The sequence below is a fragment of the Periophthalmus magnuspinnatus genome, chromosome 7 (assembly GCF_009829125.3).
Source record: "Periophthalmus magnuspinnatus isolate fPerMag1 chromosome 7, fPerMag1.2.pri, whole genome shotgun sequence".
Classification (NCBI taxonomy): domain Eukaryota; kingdom Metazoa; phylum Chordata; class Actinopteri; order Gobiiformes; family Gobiidae; genus Periophthalmus; species Periophthalmus magnuspinnatus.
This window is the reverse complement of record NC_047132.1, coordinates 9,805,280-9,825,729: the sequence shown is the minus strand read 5'-3', so window position 1 is coordinate 9,825,729 and position 20,450 is coordinate 9,805,280. Positions and strand designations below refer to the sequence as shown.

The 20,450-nt window shown below is 38.4% G+C and overlaps 1 protein-coding gene across 4 annotated transcripts in view; it reads right to left on the bottom strand.

Moving 5' to 3' along the window:
* Positions 1 to 1,856: 1,856 nt before the first annotated feature.
* plekhg5b (pleckstrin homology domain containing, family G (with RhoGef domain) member 5b) overlaps positions 1,857 to 20,450 on the bottom strand; it is a 198,633-nt gene continuing 180,039 nt past the window's right edge. For all 4 annotated transcript variants that reach the window (XM_055223082.1, XM_033969005.2, XM_033969002.2 and 1 more), the window contains 13 exons: positions 17,816 to 18,031; positions 13,769 to 13,939; positions 11,607 to 11,702; positions 10,530 to 10,730; positions 9,636 to 9,746; positions 8,934 to 9,083; positions 8,122 to 8,259; positions 7,917 to 8,036; positions 7,176 to 7,308; positions 6,535 to 6,650; positions 6,191 to 6,339; positions 4,401 to 5,357; positions 1,857 to 3,820 (listed from right to left, as the gene is read on the bottom strand). In XM_055223082.1, the coding sequence (XP_055079057.1) occupies positions 3,811 to 3,820; positions 4,401 to 5,357; positions 6,191 to 6,339; positions 6,535 to 6,650; positions 7,176 to 7,308; positions 7,917 to 8,036; positions 8,122 to 8,259; positions 8,934 to 9,083; positions 9,636 to 9,746; positions 10,530 to 10,730; positions 11,607 to 11,702; positions 13,769 to 13,939; positions 17,816 to 18,031 (2,568 nt within the window). In that variant the 3' untranslated portion in view covers positions 1,857 to 3,810. The remainder of the gene's footprint in view (positions 3,821 to 4,400; positions 5,358 to 6,190; positions 6,340 to 6,534; positions 6,651 to 7,175; positions 7,309 to 7,916; positions 8,037 to 8,121; positions 8,260 to 8,933; positions 9,084 to 9,635; positions 9,747 to 10,529; positions 10,731 to 11,606; positions 11,703 to 13,768; positions 13,940 to 17,815; positions 18,032 to 20,450) is intronic.

Sequence of the window (20,450 nt, the reverse complement as noted above, 5' to 3'; positions counted from 1 at the left end):
CATAAATCCTTTGTGTGATGGGGACCTGATAAACCTATTTAAACCCATAACTTCCATGATTTAAAGTTATGGGTTTAAATAGGTTAAGGTGCAGTGACTCCAGGAGATGGATTCAAGTCAGTGCAATGTCCCCATAAGGTCTACTATGTAACCTGTCAGGTGGAGGATATACCACCTGCTGGACTCCATGCAGATGTGTTTTTACTTTGTCTGGAATATTCCACAGCATGACATTAAACTTATCTAGAGACAAGGCCAAATTACACATCAGAATTAATATTTTCCTAAGTATTTTGGAGCAATAAATCTCCTGTAATTAAATAAATGCATGATAGATATGTTTAATGTAATAGGTCTATTGATAAATGGTCATGTTTTACATCAAGGAACCACTCACCCATTCATGCATGCATTAGTGTATGCAGAAACTAGGGGTGAGTTCAGTGTATTGCCCAAGGACACAACAACAGCAATACGCAATAACATTTCCACGGAGACTAGCAGGTAGTTACAGAGTGTACCTTTAATGCACATGCTTTTTATAACGATGCATTTTATTATGATCTTTCATGTGTATACTGCACGAATCACTTGTGGAAGTATGAAAAAGGTCATGCTCTGTTTATAGTCGTCCGTGACCTGCTGTAGCCTCTGTCACAGCTGCTGTTTAACAAAGGATCAGGCTCCTACAATGCCCCATGTATTCTTAATGGAACATATACACAGGCTTTTTACATTACACAGATTACCACGGATTACACCATTAAGAAAGCATTCGTCTGCTCGTTCTGCTACGTTCTGCTCTGATTATTTTATAGTTTTGTTTTGATCCATGTTCTTGTAAATAGGAGCGTTACATGTGTCTTAAAGCAGACCTGTAACGCAAAATCAGCTTTTCAGAGCTTTTATCCGTGTTATAGTTGTTTCCCTTCAACATTTACTTATCCAAAGTTGTATCTGGAGTGATTCGTGGATGTTGGAGCAATCTTTAATTGTTTTCAAGAGGCCATTTTGCCGATCAATCCCTGTTTTTACCACCACTTGCATACATCCACTTCTCTGTACCTACTTCGTACTTCAATTCTATTTTCTTAATCGGTGATACGTGCATGATTTGGCAGCGTCACATAGTCATTTTGGTGCAAATGAAAAAACTATGTAATGCTTGCTGGCCTGGTCCGCAGTTCGCCATCGGAGGTGCAAATTCTTTGTTGTGAAAATATTCATGGCGACATCCCATTGGGCACCACAGTTTTCTAAAGTGGAAATCAGTGGGCTTGTTTCTTTTATTAAGTTGTTTTAGATGAATATTGCAACTTAAAATGTGCAAATTAGAACTTAAAGTATCCAAGTATTTATAGTCAAAGACATGGCTATAAAAATAAACATGCAAGGCGCCACATATAGAAGTTGGAAAATGTATTACTCGTAAAGCCTAATCTTGCAAATCATTTTAAATCACATATATATTTCCCTCCTTTCTAGCTATTATTGTTTTTAGCCTGATTTGAACGTCACTCCTCAGTTGACCAGCAGAGGGAGAGTCATTTTAATAATAACAATAATATATTTGACTTGTCTAGCGCTTTGTTGGCCACTCTTTGTATTGCATTATTCATTTATTCAGACACACACCACATTCATACTAGGCAATGTGGGTGAAGTCTTGCCAAAAGACACAACAACAGTTTGCAATAGAACCACTAGTATTCCCAGCGGTCTCCCATCATTATATTAAAAACGTGACCATTTACCATTGGCTATTCTCAAAGTACAATGGTCTTTTGCACTCAGAAATCTACACTTAATAGTAGCTCACAAAATGTAACACACAAATTAATAAAATTCCATCTTATTTGAATATCTTTTATCATTTTTATTTGTGTAAGACACTTTTTGAAGTCATTCCCAAAACAGGAAACACATGATTTTTGGTTCAGAGCACATTGTTGCCCGGGCGACAAGTTAAAATTAAGACTACATTAACGAAAAATGTACAAATCATATTAAAGAAACATTATAAACAATATCTTATATATAAAACATGTCATAGCATAATAAATATTACACAGAGACAAAACTAAAGGTAAACTGACAACCTACGGCGTTTTGGGAGGTTATCCAAAATTTAAACACATTTTTAGCAAACTACTGAATACATAGACTTATTTATTTTGAGTCCATTGGCCACACAGCAAAAATAATTATAGCTACATGAACAGAAATGGCTTGAAATCAGAATATTAATCTTAATTTGAACATTTCAGACTCATTCAAATGTATTTACTTGATACTGTGCCATTATTCTTTCACACGTTTTAATACATTTATAATAATTTGTATTTAAGGTCACATGCTCAATTGTTTCCCCATGTATCTGAGCATAAAAATGGATGTTGAAACCGTTTTTATTGGCTGATGATCAGGAAGTGTGGGGTTAGCATACTAGCTGGTTTACTGTGATGGCAAAACTCCACTCTGGTCTTGCAAAGTTGTGAAAAGAGCTTATAAACTCATCATGGTGAATAATTAGGGTGTTCTCAATGCATAAGGTAAGTGAGGGATAACTTTGGACCACTGCAAACTGTTTAAAATGAACTAATTCTGTTTTTGGCAGTAAAAATCAGGTACTGCGCCTTTAATGTAATGTTTTTTTTTTTTTTTTTTTATACAATTAAAATTATGAGACAGTCCGTAGAGTGAGGAAATAGCCAAGTCCTTACTCCACTAATAATACAAAGTTTATAATAAAAAAATAACTGACTCATTACACAAAATAGGCCTGTTAAAGCAGCATTATGTAACTTTTCTGGTGGAGGGTACGTCATTTACTTGTCCTCATGAAAACGTTGTCGCTTTGTCTGGATTGGAATGTTCCACACTATGGCGTTGCACTCATCAATCTCCATGGAGACAAGCGCGTGTCCACACTGGGACAAATTACAGTTGAGATCTGTGGAGTGGTGAGCCCTCTCACAGTAAGAATGTGTTGTTTAAGTTACATACTGAAGCTTTAAGTAAATACATGTAAACTACAAGATCAAGTTGATATTCTGAATTCAAGTCATTTTTATTCCATGTTGATATGACTTTTTTGTAATTTCTTTTTGAGAATACGGTACAATGTGGTACTATGGGTGAGTTTAAGCTCGTATAAGTGTATGTAGTGCACAGAATTAACCAAAACAACTTGAAATGTTAGCCACCTCAACCCAAAAAGACTAGCAACGTGTTCGGTTAGCCACGTGTGACAAGGTGAGGGAAAGTTAGCTTGTTTTTTGGTATTTTCATCTTTGGGGGGACTTTAAATTTTCACAGGTTTCTTTTTTTTTGGTTCAGTCAAAATTATAATTCATTCACATATTAACATATTTTTTGTGAAGTTCAAAACAAGTGTGCAATAATTCTTTTAAGCAAAATCAGGAGTAGTACAAATACGAGGACATCCTAGGTGCTGGTTTTAACAAAAAGCAGATTCAAGATTCTTAAGGTGGAGCCAGTTCCTTATCCTTAATTTCCCACCTGTACAGTCAATTTCTCCAGTCCACCTTAAAAGTCCCAGCTCCAAAATGCTACTTCAAAGTGCAAGCAGTTGGTGTCTCCCGCCTCTCTCTTCTTTTGAGGATTTTTTTTTTTTTCAGTTCAACAGCAAAAAAAAAAGTTGTTATTGTTCAAAATGCACAAAATGTAGAGTTTGTAGTCCCATGCAAAAATATGACAGAGAGGGCAGAGAGAGAGAGTGCATTTTTGTCAAGACGTTCAGTTCATCCATGGTCCAAATCAGGCCACAAATCGGCTGCTGACAAGTGGTTATACCTCCCTGGAAACAGAAAGAAAGAAATTAATTAATAATACAGAACACTACAACAATGTTTCTCATAGATTTAGATTGAACTATGGTAGCACAAATACTTTCCATATTAAATTTGAGTTTTAAGTCATACCGTAACATTATAAGGTCCTTTAATCTCAAACCTGTTTAACTCCTGTTTTAGTCCGAAGGTTGAGAGAAAGTTATTGTTTAGTTTTGAATAAGATCTGTGCTCTACTGAAATGAGTTAAAAGTTTCACGTTAACGTCATCCAAACACTGTATTTTATAATGTCAGTTCCTTTATTGTGTATTCTTTCCTTCCCAATTCATTTATTTATTAAAGACAAGTATGTGCACTTAACATGTGAGTTAACAGCCAAATTACAATGTCTACAGATTGTTCCTGAATTAGATTTTGATTGGAACTTCTCACATTTAATATCCGAATACAAAAATAAAATCAGAATCAGAATCAGAATCCTTTTATTGCCATCGTTTGTGAACACAGTTCACAAATTAGGAACTTACTTCGGTGATAAAGTGCAACATAAAACACACTGAATAAATACAAATACAAAATGACTTACGAAGCAGTGAGGGTGGAGTTTAGGACCATGGTTGTGCGTATCCGATAGAGTTGTGCCAGTGTTAGCTTCTTATGCTGCTGGACTGGAGATTTCTTTTTCTTCAACGACACCTCTCCCGACTCCCCTGCGGTCTCGCACTTCCTCTCTCCACCACTGGAGGGAGCCACATCCCCGTCTGACCCATCAGACCCCTCTCCCGTGCTGGCAAACGGTCTGTTCATACGTCTCGCCTCCGCTCTCCTCAAAGTAGCACAAAGCTTTTCCGACGGCATGCTGACGATCAAGCTATCATCAGATTGGCCAAGTAGTTCATTTGTGATTAGCTCGATGTAGCTCAGGCCCAGTGCGGACATGCTACGGCTGTGTGTAGGTAGCATTTCGGAATTTTGGTCCTGCCTTTTAACATTTAGCGAATTTGAATTTGAAATATTTGGTGTGTTGTGGACTTTTTGGAGAAGGTTGTCTTCAGAACGAGACAGTGTTGCGAGTCTTTGTAAGCAGTGAAGTTTAGGTTGAGCGGGTTTTCTATGCGGCTTCGCAGACTGAACTACAGACAACTGCGATCCAAGCGAAGCCGCATCCTCCTCTTCATCTTCCTCGTTCCCTAGCTCCTCGTTTCCTCTCTCCACCTCCTCCTCCTCGGTCTCCTCTCCTTCGCTCTGTCCTTGTTGAGGTTGTAATTCTCTGAGTAAGGATTCAGGTGAGAGGGTCCCGTACGCGCTGTCCATGGATAGGGACCTGCACTGGGGGTCCAGCTTGTCGTCTAGCTCCCCCTCCTGGTCGGGCTCGGAGTAGATGGTGGACAGGACTCTTTGTAGACTTGTGGGTAGAGAGCGGTGGGAGTGAACGCCTGGGTCTTTTGGGTTTTCGTCGCTCAGGTCAGTGAAGGTTAAACTTGGAATGGAGGATTCATCAGTGTCCATGACTGACAGGGTCTCAGTGGAGCCGTCTGATTGGCTGAAGATGAAAAGAGAAAAAATGCATTATTTATATTTATTTTTTATTTAATGCAAGACAGACAAACATAGATCAAGATATATCAACACATAACAGTATGACATAACAGCAAATGTATTATAATTTTTACTAATTTACTACAGCAAAATAACACATCCGTATATATAAATCTGTTCATTTTGAGTACCTCGCTCTATCATTTTTATTATTTTTTATTTTTTTTATCAATGTAATATTTTTGCTGATAAAAACAAAATAAAAATGAGGAATTAATGAGGACCAAAATACCGAATTTTGTCAAAAAATAAATAAAAAGGGGGCACCAATCCAAGTACTTTGTTTATTACTTTGCAAAAATTCTATATCATAACATATACAAGAAACAAAAGAGTGTCTATATATTTGAACTATTAATCAGAGCAATAGCATTTGTTTAATAGGCCTTTATTTGTTTTAATTTTGGTGTCTTTAAATGGCTAAACTAAAGAAAAGCTTTAGAATAACTACGATGCATTTTATCCAAGTTCAATTAAAACTTAGCTCAGTGTTTATTAACTCTTACATTCATACTAGTGAGGTTTTTGTAGTAAGTGAACTGTAGACTTAATAGAAACTAAATCTACAAATGTTATATTGTGTTTTTGAGGGCAAGATGGGTCGAGTGTCTTGCCCAAGGACAGAATGACAGCATTCATCTGTGGGAGGTGGGATTACAGCTGTAGCTCTATTTCATCAGTATTGCTTATTATATATGATATTTATGTTAATTTATCGCAGTTCAAAATGTGTTATTGTAAAAGACCTGCTGACATGTGTAACATATTCTAGTTTACCTTGAGTTCTGCTTGTGCGTCAGACTGGGAGAGCTGGCTGTGGAGTTGCTGCTCTCCTCTTCCTCTTCCTCCTCTTCCTCAGTTGTGGTGGTCTTCACCCTGTTCTGCTGCCGGACCACCTCCTCACTGCGCAGCCTCTGCAACTGGTTCTACAGAACACATTTACAGACACATTTATTATTAATATATGAAGTTATGATGATGTTATTATTATGATGTTTTTCAGCCCAACGAAAACAACCAAAAAACATTTTATTTTGGCTAAAACGTTACATACCATAGCTTTAAACTAACTATTTTAACAGTTCAGCTATGGTATTAAAACTTGGTATGTGCTTTCTAACCTGGACATTGCAGATTGCATCGATCCAGCTTCTCCCCTGGGTGGCGCTGTTGGCTTGGAATGTGTATGCTGCCACTGCACTTTTGAACTCGTTGAGGTAGATGAGGATAAAGGAGCCTGAGGAAACAACACATGAGGCATTCAAAACAAAATGTAGAAAGAAAAGTTTATTCAAATTTACTGTTTAAATTCAATATGGCGGTACAGAGCCCATCAGTCACATCTGTTGGTTTCAGAGTGATAAAAAATTAGCACTGTTGCCGTAGAAATTAACAATCCAAATTAAACTCTAACTAAACTAAATCGGATCTATGTTATAAGTGACATTTTGAGGACTTTCCTTAATTTAAAAGATGTACTATTTAATTTTAAGGGATCCATATTACTGTAAAGAAAGGGTCGAAGGAGCTGTTAACTTGAAAACCACCTCATGACATCACAAGGTGGAACAAAGCATTTTGAGCTTTGGAGATGCAGAATACTCAAACATGTGTGAGTAGCTTCTCTGTTTTAATAATTATTATCTTTTTGTAACTATGAGAATGTTTTCGAGCCCCATTCTTCATTTTTACACATTTATTATTTATGTCGTTTTCCCATTATCGTTGCTATAAAAGGGGGTTTGCACATATAAACACTCACCGGGGTCTTTGAGCTCTTTACACACCACGTTGTGAATGAGCAGAGGCTGTCGGATGATTTTCACTTTCTCCACCCGTTTGACTGGTTTGGTGATGAGGAGCAGGTCAGTGAACAGGAAGCAATACACCTCCATCTAACAGGGAAATACAACAGGTTTTAGAACAGTTGTTGCATAATCAGTCACTATTCAACTCAGTCAGCCATTTTATTTAATAACAGAGATGTGGAGTAAAGGTTATGAAGACAAGATCATGTGACTCAGGGCTGACACGACAAAAGGTTTTCATGAATCTTACAAGAAAACAATTGGTTACAGTTTGTTTATTACCCAAAATTGACTCTTGTGAGCTTTAAGTCACGCTATAATGCTTTTACCTCATCAAAAACATACCTGGAGTTGTGTTTTGTTTCATTCACACATGCATCTCCAAAGGTCAAAATGCTCTGTTTCACCTTATGATGATGAAGTGGTAGTTTTCAAGTTAACAGCTACATTTTTTCATCTTTTATTCAGTACTGATTGCTAATTCCAGGGCTGAAATGATCCAAATGATGCTAGTGAAGGTGTGTGAAGTTTAAAAACACAGTGGAGCACTTCCTGTATTACCACATGATGACATCACAAGGTGGAACAGAGAGAGGAAACAACATTATAACCCTGACTGATGCATTTTTCTATGAAGTTACCATCTAAAAATGCCATGAAATCATTGTGTATTTTTTGTTTTTGTTTTGTCTTACCCTGCTGTCCTTGCCCTCCTTCATGCGCAGCGCCCCCTCCAGGTGAAGCTGCCTCGTCTCCTCCGATGACGTCCCTTTCATCGGAGTCATCAGGTCGAAGCGGTTGTAATCTTTCAATATCTGAAACCATAAACCGTTAAGGTTCAATTCAACTACGCATTTTTACGTTCACTTTTCGACCATGTGTTGAGGTCACGCGGCTCACCTTCTCGACCTCCTCGCTGCTGCCCTCTACAGCCTCGTATGAGTCGATGCGCGCCGAGATCGTGGCCAGCTTCTGTTGCTCTTGCCGCTGTCGCATTTGAGAGTCTACGCCGTTTATGAAGCCTTCCACTGTGGCCACCTTCAAACACAGAGATAAGTTAGTCATAATGCAGCGTCAAACCCGCAATTTCTGTACAAATATTTTTATTGTGAAAAATCTAAAATCTATTCAATTTTTTTTCAATTCAATTTATTTCAATGTTTTATTATTATTATTATTATTATTATTATTATTATTATTATTATTATTATTATTATTATTATTATTATTATTAATAATAATAATAATAATAATAATAATAATAATACTTTTTATTACTTATTCATGAAGGAGTTAACGCTACCATTTTATTTAACATTAAAGCAACACCACATAATTTTAAAACCATACATTGGAACATTCTACACGGAGATAAGTTTCATGCAATACTGTGGAATATTACAGCATTTCCATGGAGACAAAGATCACCCCAGCTCAATAAAGTCATAAATGCAAAAAAAAAAAAAAAGCCTTTATATTAGCCTACTTCTGGCAAAAAAAAAAAAAAAAAAAAAAATTATTTAGATACAGGATTAAAAAAAACTTTAATTACATGGAAAGTACTTTTAGTGAATAAATAAAACCTACAGCATAGATACAGCTTTGTAACCACTGAAATAGCAATTATTATTTCATGGTAATTAATAGTAATAACGACATATGTATAAAATAAGTCAAACAAAAACAAAAGTGTGGTGATATACGTGTTTTACCATGTTGTTGACGATGTCGCGTGCAGGGGGCTCGTCCGTCTTCTTGAGGATGCTCTTCAGGAGGAGGGGGTACTTGGTCAGTCTCTGGTGAGGTTTGGCTAACATGTCGGCCAGCTTCAGACGGTTACACTGTTTATGTGTCTCTGCCCACTGTGGAAACACAAACACAGAGAAAATACGTCAGGACACAGCACATCTGAATCATTAAAGCGAATAATTTCTAGTTTGACCTTTCCATAACTGTAACCTAGCAACCAAACTGGAAACAGGGACAAAATCTCTTCTGATTTACATGATAGTTATTATTTACAGAGTTTAAAATAACTGACACACGCTTTTATTTGTTAAAGGCAAGTGCAATCTGTCATAAAAATGTATAGGAAATGCTACTTCGTATAATTTTCTATTTTTTTCCTAAACTTTTCTTCCCAAACTGACGCTTGACTCTATAAAACTATGATAAATAATAACCACAGGAACTATGTCTAAACAAAATAACATTAAGAAACACACGGCATATGCACTTTAACTGGAAATTGGTTTGTTGCTTTCTTTTTTTTCATAGTTAAATAGATCTAAACAAAAGTGAGATTAATTTTCCCAAAAGAAATTCCAACTTCCAATTCTAACTACAAGTCAAATAGCTCTTATAAAGTTAAAGATGCAAAAATAATAGAAAATGTAAACAAGAAGCATTCATACCGTGACGTAGGTCCTGAAGAGCTCGTTGTCCCTGAGCAGTGAGCGCATGTACTCCATACAAGCCTCCTCCTCCATGCAGTAACGAATGTACGGCTGGAACCGAGGCCCGAACTGCAAACACACAGATACAAGTGTTTAGCTTAGGCCTGATGAAGAGTCTGACGTGAGCAGAAACACAGCATAAATACAGCAAACCTGGACTTTTTCCATTCTATTTCCTGCACATATCTGCCCTCTACGGACCTTGGTTTTCAGTTTAACTAATCTACAGACCTGTCGCGATAACACATTTTGAAGTTTGATATCTGGGTGAAGTAAATACAGACGATAAACGATAATATTGAAACAAATTTATGCCACTGAAATAAGAACCCAAGAGCAGATTAACACCACAAAAACTACTCTAAATCTAAAATACTGTTAAAAAATCATGAGCTGCAATAAATAAACAACAGAATGAAACACTTTAGTCATTAGTTTGCATCTGTAATGAGTCACTGAAGGCATTAAGTCAACGTTTTACAGCTTAAATCTTATCACACAGCCAAAATAACAGAAAATGTATACACGACCCCCCAAAAAATATAGTTCCAGTTTCATTTACTGAATGATGAGTTGATATAGTATTTATCATAACAGGACTACTCAGCTGTGATCTACATAAGAACTCCCAGTATCTTATTCGCAGATACAAGTTTACTGTTTATTTCATGTAACTTCTTATCGACTACACTCGTATTTTTAGGCATTAGAATAATAATAATGATAATAATTTTAGTCCTGTTTTATACTTGATTTAGATCCAGGCGATACTCAGAAAACAAAATGTGTATGTACGTAGGTGGCACTTATGAAAAGCCTGGAGAGCACCACTTTAATCTACTTTAAACGCACCGTCTTAAATCCCTCTTGCAGTTCTGTGGGGTCCAACATTTCGCGGTTCTGTCTGGCCTTCTCCAGCACAGGCACCATGACCTGGCTCCAGAGGGCGCTGTGGAGCCGTACGATCTCCTGGATGTTACTGAACAGTTTGGTGGGCTCCACTTCTGTGAGAAGCCCGCTCTCCTGCAGGTTCAGCAGCCCGCACAGGAACAGCTGAAATATAAACAGCGACGGATTTAGAATGAAATCAGATATGAATCGATACAAAAACTAGTACTGAATCTAGATACTCATTTGAGCTGGTATCGATACTAAAAAAGTCACATTCACAGGACAGTAATGAACCTTTCCTGCATATCTTTAAAATAATCTTGAGCTGTATCTTTCACAAGTATAAGACACACAGACTAGTATACACCCATGGACCACTATGAACCTACTGGACACTGAGGGATTACACTGATATAAGACACATGGGAATAGAAGAGAAAGTACTACTATTTAATGTTGAAAATCACATTTGATTGTCTAAAGAAAGAGTGTTTCTATTGTCATCTTGGTAGTGGAACTGGTATTTAGTATCAAGTCTATTCCTTCGTGTTGAAATACAGTTTGAAAAGTTAGTATTGTGAGAACACCAGCTGTTAGAATTAACTACTTCTGTAAAGCCTGTAGGGAAACTGTTTTTGGCTTTACAAAACTAAATTAAAGGGAGGATTTGTAGAATTTAATAAACATGGCATATCTGTGCCTCCAGAGATTAGGTAAATGTGTTTAAATGAAAACTACTTCTACTGCTGCTACTACTACTACTATTAGTGTCTCTCCTGCTACTCTGCCTCCTCCTCCTCCAACTACTACTACTCCTGCTACCCTCAGATACAAGGTAAACGTGTTCAAATGAAAACTACTACTACTGCTACTGCTACTACTCCTCCTACAACTACTACCACTGCCACTCCTACTACAACAATCGCTACTCCATCAGTGTCCCTACAAACACACAGTGATTTTTTTGTAGATTGTCACATCCTTTGTAATGTTTTACTCAGACACAAGTCAGTTTATAATTATTATAATTAAACTTACATCAGTGATGACTCTGAGCTTTTTGATGTAGGTGACCTCAGTGTGAAGCAGCTCCCATATCGCCTCCTGCTGGTGGAACTGCCTCCGCGTCAGTGTCTAAAAACAGAAACACTCCGTATCAGTATCAAATTCTATGATATAAATAAAGATACACAATCCCTGCTACTCGTAACACATACTGCCATTGTGTCCTTAGGCAAGACACTTTAGCTGTGTTTGCTCTGATGTCTGCGTGCATCGATTTAGAGTTATCCCGATGTATAAAGTAAAAAATAAGTTTGAAAATTGCCGTTTAAATTGGGTGACTGGATGACTTTTTGAGTTTTTTATTTACTAGTACTTTTCTTGCCCTGTCAGGATAGACTTTTTTTTAAGTTTTTAACCACTTAAAATCCACTTGACTTTTGTAACTGAATACAGCCAGTTAAAAATCCAGCTATGGCCCTCAGTGTTATCTAACCAAAGGAGGTGAGAGTGTAGAGCAGTCAGAACATACACTGCTGTCTGTTCAGAACATTTATAATCTACAGTACACAGGAATTTATGAGTCCTGATGTCAGTGCACCGTAAAACACTGACCAAACGGCATTCTGGGAAATCAGCCAGATGTGAGAAAAAGACCAGGATGTTCAACAAAGAGCCGTCTAGAAAATTATGAGATTCTAACAGTGGTGGGTCAAGAAATCATATACTGTATCCAAGAAAGAGTATCACAGACTGTGTAAAGACGTGGACTAGAGAGGGGTGACAATTTTTCCCAATGTAAAGTGAATTAGAGCGAAAGTCGATGGAGCCGGAAGTGTGCCCATGATCACTTCCTATTGGGAACGACACAGCTAGCAGGTTAGCTATGTCCATTTATATATACAGTCTACCCATACTTTCAAATAATAGTATTAAAGTGGAAGTAAAGAGGACGAAACTAAATAATAACAATAAATAAGTTACATTTATACATCTTAAAATGTATAAAATATAATGAAGTCAGATTTTACATATAACTCAATTTTCTACATCTGGTACATAGAGGCAGACATTTTTATTAAATTTAAAACTTAACAGAACTCACAATGTCCAAAATGTCTAAAGTGTAACTTATATTAATCACACTGTACTCTAAGCTCCAATATGAATCTCAACTCAAGTGTAAATGCAATAGATTATGACCCTTTGACCTTCAGATGAGGAAAAAAAAATATCTAATAAAACACTTTCTTGTTAGTGCTTAAAAGTGCTCTATGTGGAGGGGGTTCCCCAGTGTGGCATTAGACTTATCTGTATGGCATTTACTCGTTTATTTATTTATTTATTTATTACACAGTTTTTATTGCTCGTAAATACCTGACCTGTAATTTGACTTGGTCTCGATTGCCGCTTGTCTCCATGAAAACAGATACGTTTTATACCATATTGCAAAACAATAACATCTCCATGTCGTGTTGGAAAGTTACATGGTGCATCTTTAGTGAACTAATTATTAACTGCTTCTGTGTCTCAAATTACATTTTATATTTAATGCCATACAGTGGAACATTATTCTGAGGGCTACACATATCAATCTGTTAGAGTTCTACAGTTTGGGACAGATTACATTTTAGGTTTAAAGCCATATTGTCGAATATTCTAAGGTAAGATCTCCGTGGAGACAAAGTGCACCTTAGAAATCCAACTATTAACTCCTTTTGCGTCACATTTGATATTTAATGCCATACTGCAGCTAATGAACCAACTATTAACTCCTTTTGCGTTGCAGATTACATTTGATGTTTAATGCCATACTGTGAAACATTTTAGGCAAAACAATAACATCTCCATGGAGACAGGACCCTTTTCTTGACTAGAAAAGTTAAATAGCATATCTTTAAAGAACTAACTAACCATTAACTCCTTATGTGTCTCAGACTGCATATGATGTTTAATGCCATACTGTAGAACATGTTAGGGCAAAACAATAACATCTCCATGGAGACAGGACCCTCCACTAGAAAAATTACATAGTGTGACTTTAAAGAACTAACTAACCATTAACTCCTTTTGTGTCTCAGATTGCATTCGTTTTTAGTAGTAGCTTGTCTAATTATGTGTTGCGTTGTGTTGCGTTGTGTTGTGTTGTGTTGTGTTGCCTTGTGTTGCGTTGTGTTGTGTTGTGTTGCGTTGTGTACCTCTGGCTGGTCGAGCAGCATCTGCCAGCTGTCCTCCAGGCTGAGCTCCGTCTCCTGCTCCTCCTCCTCCCATGAGTCCTGGTGAAAGGCCAGCTGACGAGGGACTTTGGGCAAACCAAACACAGAGTACGAGTGGAGCTTGTTCTGTAGCTGCTCCACGCGGTCCACCTCCTGAAACAAACACAAAATATACACTTGTGTTTAGATTTCAGTCTCCAGAAAATACTGAAATAAACTTTGTAACATGAGGTTAGAACTGCACCACAATCACACGGTACTGTTAGACTTGGATAGACTTAAACATATTTGAACAGGGAGCCCATGAAAAGGAGAGTCTGAGTGCTCTAATTGTTCTTGTATAAATAAAAATAAATAAAATAAAAAAACTCTGATGTTCTTTGTGTGTACACTGTCTGGACACTACACTGGATTTGCATGTAGATCAGGTTGTCGTCTGAAATATTGAATCCACGGGTAAAACGCGGTCCACACTTTTGTTAAGTGTGACAGACGTAATGCGGTTATGAAAATGAGCTTTGTGCTTTGAGGCCGTGGTGACAATAGAAGGGCCATAAGTGGGGGGGGGCTGCGCATACATCAGCCTTAAGGGCAGTGGTATGACAAAATCAACTTAAAAATGCAAGTGGTACAGTTTGTGCAGTAAAATACAATGTGGAGATGTAACTATTGGTGCATTCACATTTGTCAAAGTCTGAGATCAGTTTAGTCTTGATGTGGACCTGGTTTGGGGCTTTTTCTAGGCCTGGTTTAGTCCTGGTTTAGTCCTGGTTTAGTCCTGGTTTAGTCCTGGTTTAGTCCTGGTTTAGTCCTGGTTTAGTCCTGGTTTAGTCCTGGTTTAGTCCTGGTTCAGTCCTGGTTTATTCCAAGTTTAGTTACGAATGTAGTTCCAGTTTTGATCATGGTATTGTATATATTCGACTTACTTTGAAACTAGCCAGACAAATGTGTTTTCAGGACACTTCTAGTTCATCCACATATCTGTTTCTTCTATTCTACTGCTGTCTACTCATGTGTACTTATATGTACATGAAACAGCAAAGGATCATGGTCTATGTAGTTCCCTTTGCTTTTTAACTACTGCAGCAAAACAATGCATTTTAGACATGGCTGATCAATATGATAGAATTAACAAGACACTAATAAATATTTTCACAGGAAAGAGTGGCCAAATATTCAACATAAATACAACAACAACAACAACAACAACAACAACAACAACAACAACAACAACAACAACAACAGGTATAACAAATATATTACTAAAAAAACAAAAAACAAACTTCCACTTCTCTACTACTACAACTACAACACCTACAACTTCTCTACTTCTACTACAAGTACTACTACTACTACAACTACAACACCTACAACTTCTCTACTTCTACTACAAGTACTACTACTACTACAACTACAACTCCTACAACTTCTCTACTTCTACTACAAGAACTACTACTACTACAACTCCTACCACTTCTGTACTACTACTACTACAACTACAACAAATACAACTTCTCTACTTCTACTACAAGTAATACTACTACTACTACTATAACTACAACTAATACAACTACTACCACTTCTGTACTACTACTACTACAACAACTACTACTACAACTACAACTGCTACTACAACAACAACAACTACTACTACTACTACTAATACTATCACCTCTCTACAACTACCACCAACTACAACCACTATTACTTATTCTCTACTACTGCTACTACAACTACAACTACAACTACTACTTCTACTTCTCTACTACCTCTACCGCTACCACTACTACTTATCCTACTACTACTCTTCACTACTTTCAATTTGCCCAATCAACCACTTTCGTAACAACACATGAGTAAACGCACTGTCAAATTACATCTGAAAGGACACTCATAAATCAAAGTAACATGGTTCCAGAGCGGCGGTCTGTGTTTATAACCGGGTTGAGCTGTGGGCCCTTGGGTGTTTGGGGCTCCTCTGTGTTTGAATAGAGACGAGTGACAGGTGAGTGACAGGGACCGGCTCCATTTGACATCTGGCTCTGCTCCGGCCCCGACCTCTCCACAGAAACATAATAGACGTGTGTTTGGGCCGTGTGCTCTATGTGACGCACTGAAGAGGCTAATTCACGCTCTGTATATTCAACACACTCAGTCTGCTGCAGGATAATAGAGCTTTGGGCGGTGCTGCTAGTTTTTAGTCTGTGTCCACAAATCCATAAATGTTGAAACTGATCAATTCAAATTAGAGGTTCATTACTGCCCTATATTTAGCAACGCAAATGACAAAATCTGCACACAAGAGATATTAAATTTTCCTGCTTCCAACTCAATTAAACACCATAGAAACAAAAGAGGTTGTCATTTCTTTCACTGAAACACATCAATATCGCATAGACGAAAATACACTGTTAATACTTTTGTTACAATCTACTTTTAACGCAGAGCAAAAATGTGACAAAACTTTCTATATATGATCATGGGTGAGGGGGGTTAAGTGTATTGCCCTGGAATTGGACCACCAACCTGTGGGTCAGCGGATCCGACAGCTCTCCTGATGAAAATCATCAGGAGAGCTGTCGGAGTTTATGTCGAGAGCGGGATTCGAACCGGCAACCTTCAGATCAGTGGACAAACAGGACAAACTGAGCTACTGCTTTAGTCTGGGACTGAAAATGGCAGAAACATCTTTGTCCCATGGCAGATTTACCACCATTTTACATTCAGTTTTAGAATTTAGCATCAGGGTATTTTAGATTTTCCTGTAGGATTTTCTCTTTGTGCTAAATAGTTGAGTGAACGGAAAGTATGTGAGCCGACAGGTCAGGAGACTCCAAGAGGAAATTACCTCAGAGCTGCTAAGGGACTTCTGTCTTCCTGCCCCATTCCCTCCTGCCCCTCCTTCCTCCTCCCATCCCATTTGCACCTCGTCCTCCTCCCATCTGCTCCTCTCCCTCCTCCCTCGTGCCCCTCTCCCTCGTCCCATCTGCCACCATTCCTCTCTCTTCTGCTGCTGTTGCTACAGTGGTGTTTGTCTTTTAATGCACTCTTAATGAGACAAGTCTGGACAGATAACATGTCCCCACTGCAGCGCTCTGTAAACTGTGGTGCGCTGGTTTATTCTGGTGGTGGTGTATGGGTAGTTAGGACTTGAGTTATCCCTGGTTTAGTCCTGGTTTAGACCTGGTTTAGACCTGGTTTAAACATAGGAATAAGAAGAGTATAGATGTGATTTAGTGCTGCTTTCAAACCTTTGAATCTGCCATGTCGAGTCTTTAAGTTCACCTATTAAGCCCAGTTTTCAACAGTTAGTCCTGGTTTTGTAAACTGTGGTAGGCGATGCTTTTACTGGAGGTGCTAGCAGAATGTTACATGAGCTTTTAAGTCCAAGTTCCGTTTTAAACAGTACTGGTTTTGCCTGTATTTAGTCCGGGTTTAATCCGGGTTTAGTCGAGGTTTAGTCGGGGTTTTGCCTGTATTTAGTCCAAGTTTAGTCCAGGTTTAGTCCAGGTTTAGTCCAGGTTTAGTCCAGGCTTTAGTCCAGGCTTTAGTCCAGGTTTATAGTCCGGGTTTTAGTCCGGGTTATAGTCCGGGTTATAGTCCGGGTTATAGTCCGGGTTATAGTCCGGGTTTTGGTCTGGGTTTAGCACACGTTTAGTGCAGGTCTAAACATGGATTTTATCTATATCTGTAGACATTTAGCTTGATTGTCTTTACAAGAGAGAACGGTTTTATTTATTTTAGTCCAGGTTTAGTCCAGATTTAGTCCAGGTTCAGCCCAGGTTTAGTCCAGGTTTAGCCCAGGTTTAGCCCAGGTTTAGCCCAGGTTTATTCCAGGTTTAGCCCAGGTTTAGCCCAGGTTTAGCCCAGGTTTATTCCAGGTTTAGCCCAGGTTTAGCCCAGGTTTAGCCCAGGTTTAGCCCAGGTTTAGCCCAGGTTTAGCCCAGTGTTTAGCCCAGGTTTAGTCCTGGTCCAGTCCTGGTCCAGTCCTGGTCCATTCCTGTTTATACTTGAGTAACTTTAGTTCACCTTTCCGAACGGCCCTACTCCTGCGTTGGAGCTGAAGAAGCCGCTGAAGCGACTGGCTGCTCTGTTCTTCCATGTGTCAGGTCCCACAGGTCCGACAGGTCCAGGGGGCAGCGACAGAGACCCCCCTATCTGCCCCCCCTGCCCCAGAGCGTCAGGGGTCGGGATGTTCGCGTCCCCCAAAAACTCCGTCATGTTCTTCCTCCGCCTCGCCTGACCCTGCAAACACAACACACACACAAGTTAATCCCAAAGTGTTCAAATAATCTGAAACTAAATCATAGAACACATTACAATTTGGTGCTTTACGAATTCACTTCTCAATTACGATCACACCAACTCACAAGCAAAGTGAGTCAAGTGTCCAAAAACAAAATATACAACCGCCAACCTTTGAGTTAATGGATGAATCTTGGTCTCTTCTTCTTTTTGGTTCTTATAATCCATTGCATTCATAAAATATTCAACAACAAAACAACTTTTCAAACTGGAGTATAACCTGGAATTAGACCAAGTAATCCAGATTATAATTTATTAGGGAAGGATAATTAGCTTTTAATCATTTTACTAAACCAATCTTGCTCTAATTTGGGATAGAATTGTATATTTAACTACTTTTAAAAACATTGTAAACATCTAAAATTTCTACACTTTTTTATGCCAAAATGTTCCCAACGGCCAGGAGTTTGAAATGAAATAAATTATGTGTTTAACTTTTTTTTTAAATCACGAAACAACAGTACAACATGGTAGAAAGTTCAAAATACTACCATGTTAATATTGTAGAGTATTTTTTTATTTGAACTGTTGCTAGTTTTTGTTCAAATGGATTAACATCTTCCTATTTGCATGACGTTTTCCGATCAAAGACTCCATTTTGAGGACTTAAAGGGCCCATATTATGTCATTTTCTGATCTGTTATAATGTTTCCTCATCACAAACAGACCTGCAGTTGTGTTTTGTTTCATCCACACACGTTTAACGCACAACATCCACTGTCACCCCCAGTACGTAATCTCAACGACACCAAAACCAAAACTGAAAAACTATCTCTTAAGTTGTTTGTGATGTTAGAGGAAAACCTTGACCACTTCCTGTCAGATGGAGGGACAAGGACAAAGCGACGGATCGGAGGAATATTCAGGGACAAACAGGAAAAGTGGGGGAATTCTGCGGCGTAGGTGACATCATCATCCATTTTAAAAACAGAGGAGGGAAGAGCGCTACTTCCTGTGAGTAAACGCACGTTACATCATTGGGGCACCGGGGTCGCCCCATTACGAGGGGTCGGAGCTATTGTTTCAGTTTTATTGTTGAATCTGTCAGCAACTGAGCCACTTCCACTCTGCACAAATACTTACTTCAGACTACAATACACTGCCAAAAATGAGTTCAAATGACACGTTTATGTTGTTAATCTTGATTTGAACTGTGATATTTTGATTATTTGGCTGGTTTTGTGCGTTAAACATGTGCGAATGAAACAAAACACAACTCCAGGTCTGTTTGTGATGAGGAAACAATATTATAAAAGATCAGAAAATAGCGTGATACTGGCCCTTTAAGAAATATCTCAAAAGAAATCTAACCAGGATGCCAGTATCTTTCAAGTTCTCATCATGTTTGTACTTAGGGATGGGCAAGATCTACTGCCTCCATGTTTATACAAATACAGTTGTCCCTCACAATATTGCGGTTCACCGTTCGGCGCCAGGACGAAGAGGCACGGTCAGAGGAACTGTGAAGTACGCCTCAGTCAGTATTATCAATTAAACAAGAGAGAAATGTGAGGAAATGTTAATGCCCCTCTAAGAAAAGTGTATAAAGTGTGTGGTGAGGGGTTTTACAGCTGCAAAACATATAGAATAATTGTAAAAATAAAATAAAATCAGCACTTTTGTCGTCCCTGTGGTGCATGTGTGTGTTATATTGCCCCGTGTCAGCCGACCCTCTGCCTCTCCACTCACACAGCACGCACACTTCACAGGCTCAGGGCGAGTAAACAAACAGGGGTCGTGCGGTATCTGCGGAAACAGTTGTTTTTATTGTCGAGCGTCAGGACAGAGGAATCTCACAGACTCCGCTGGGGGCCGACGACCCTAAACACCACGGACCGCATTCCACAACACTGACACAAGTTTAAACTGAGCGAAACATTCCTCTGGGTGACAACAGGAGCCTCTCAGCTCTACGCCAAAATGTGGTGACGTCAAACGCGCACGTCAACAAACACGACAGGAGAAGTCATTACTAAAGGTGCAGTGTGGGACTTTATGGACTCCACAGAAAAATAGAAACGTTAAGACCATACTTCAGAATATTTTCCGTAGAGATAGATGTTTTATGCCATACTGTGGAGTGTTATAGCCAAAGGAATAATGTTTCCATGGAGACAAGCAGGAGAAGGTCCTAATCCAGGTCAAATGAGAGTCAGGTTTGTGGAGATGCAAGCATGTTCAGGGACAGTACTCGAGCTTTTATACGTTTTTCAGTGCAAGAAACACAACCAAAAAAAAAAAAAAAAAAAAAAAAAGGTTTTATTTTATTTTATTTTAGTCTATTTCTGGCTAAGTTTTATGCCATACTGTGGAATATTATAGCCAAAGGAACAATATTTCCATGGAAGCAAGCAGGAGA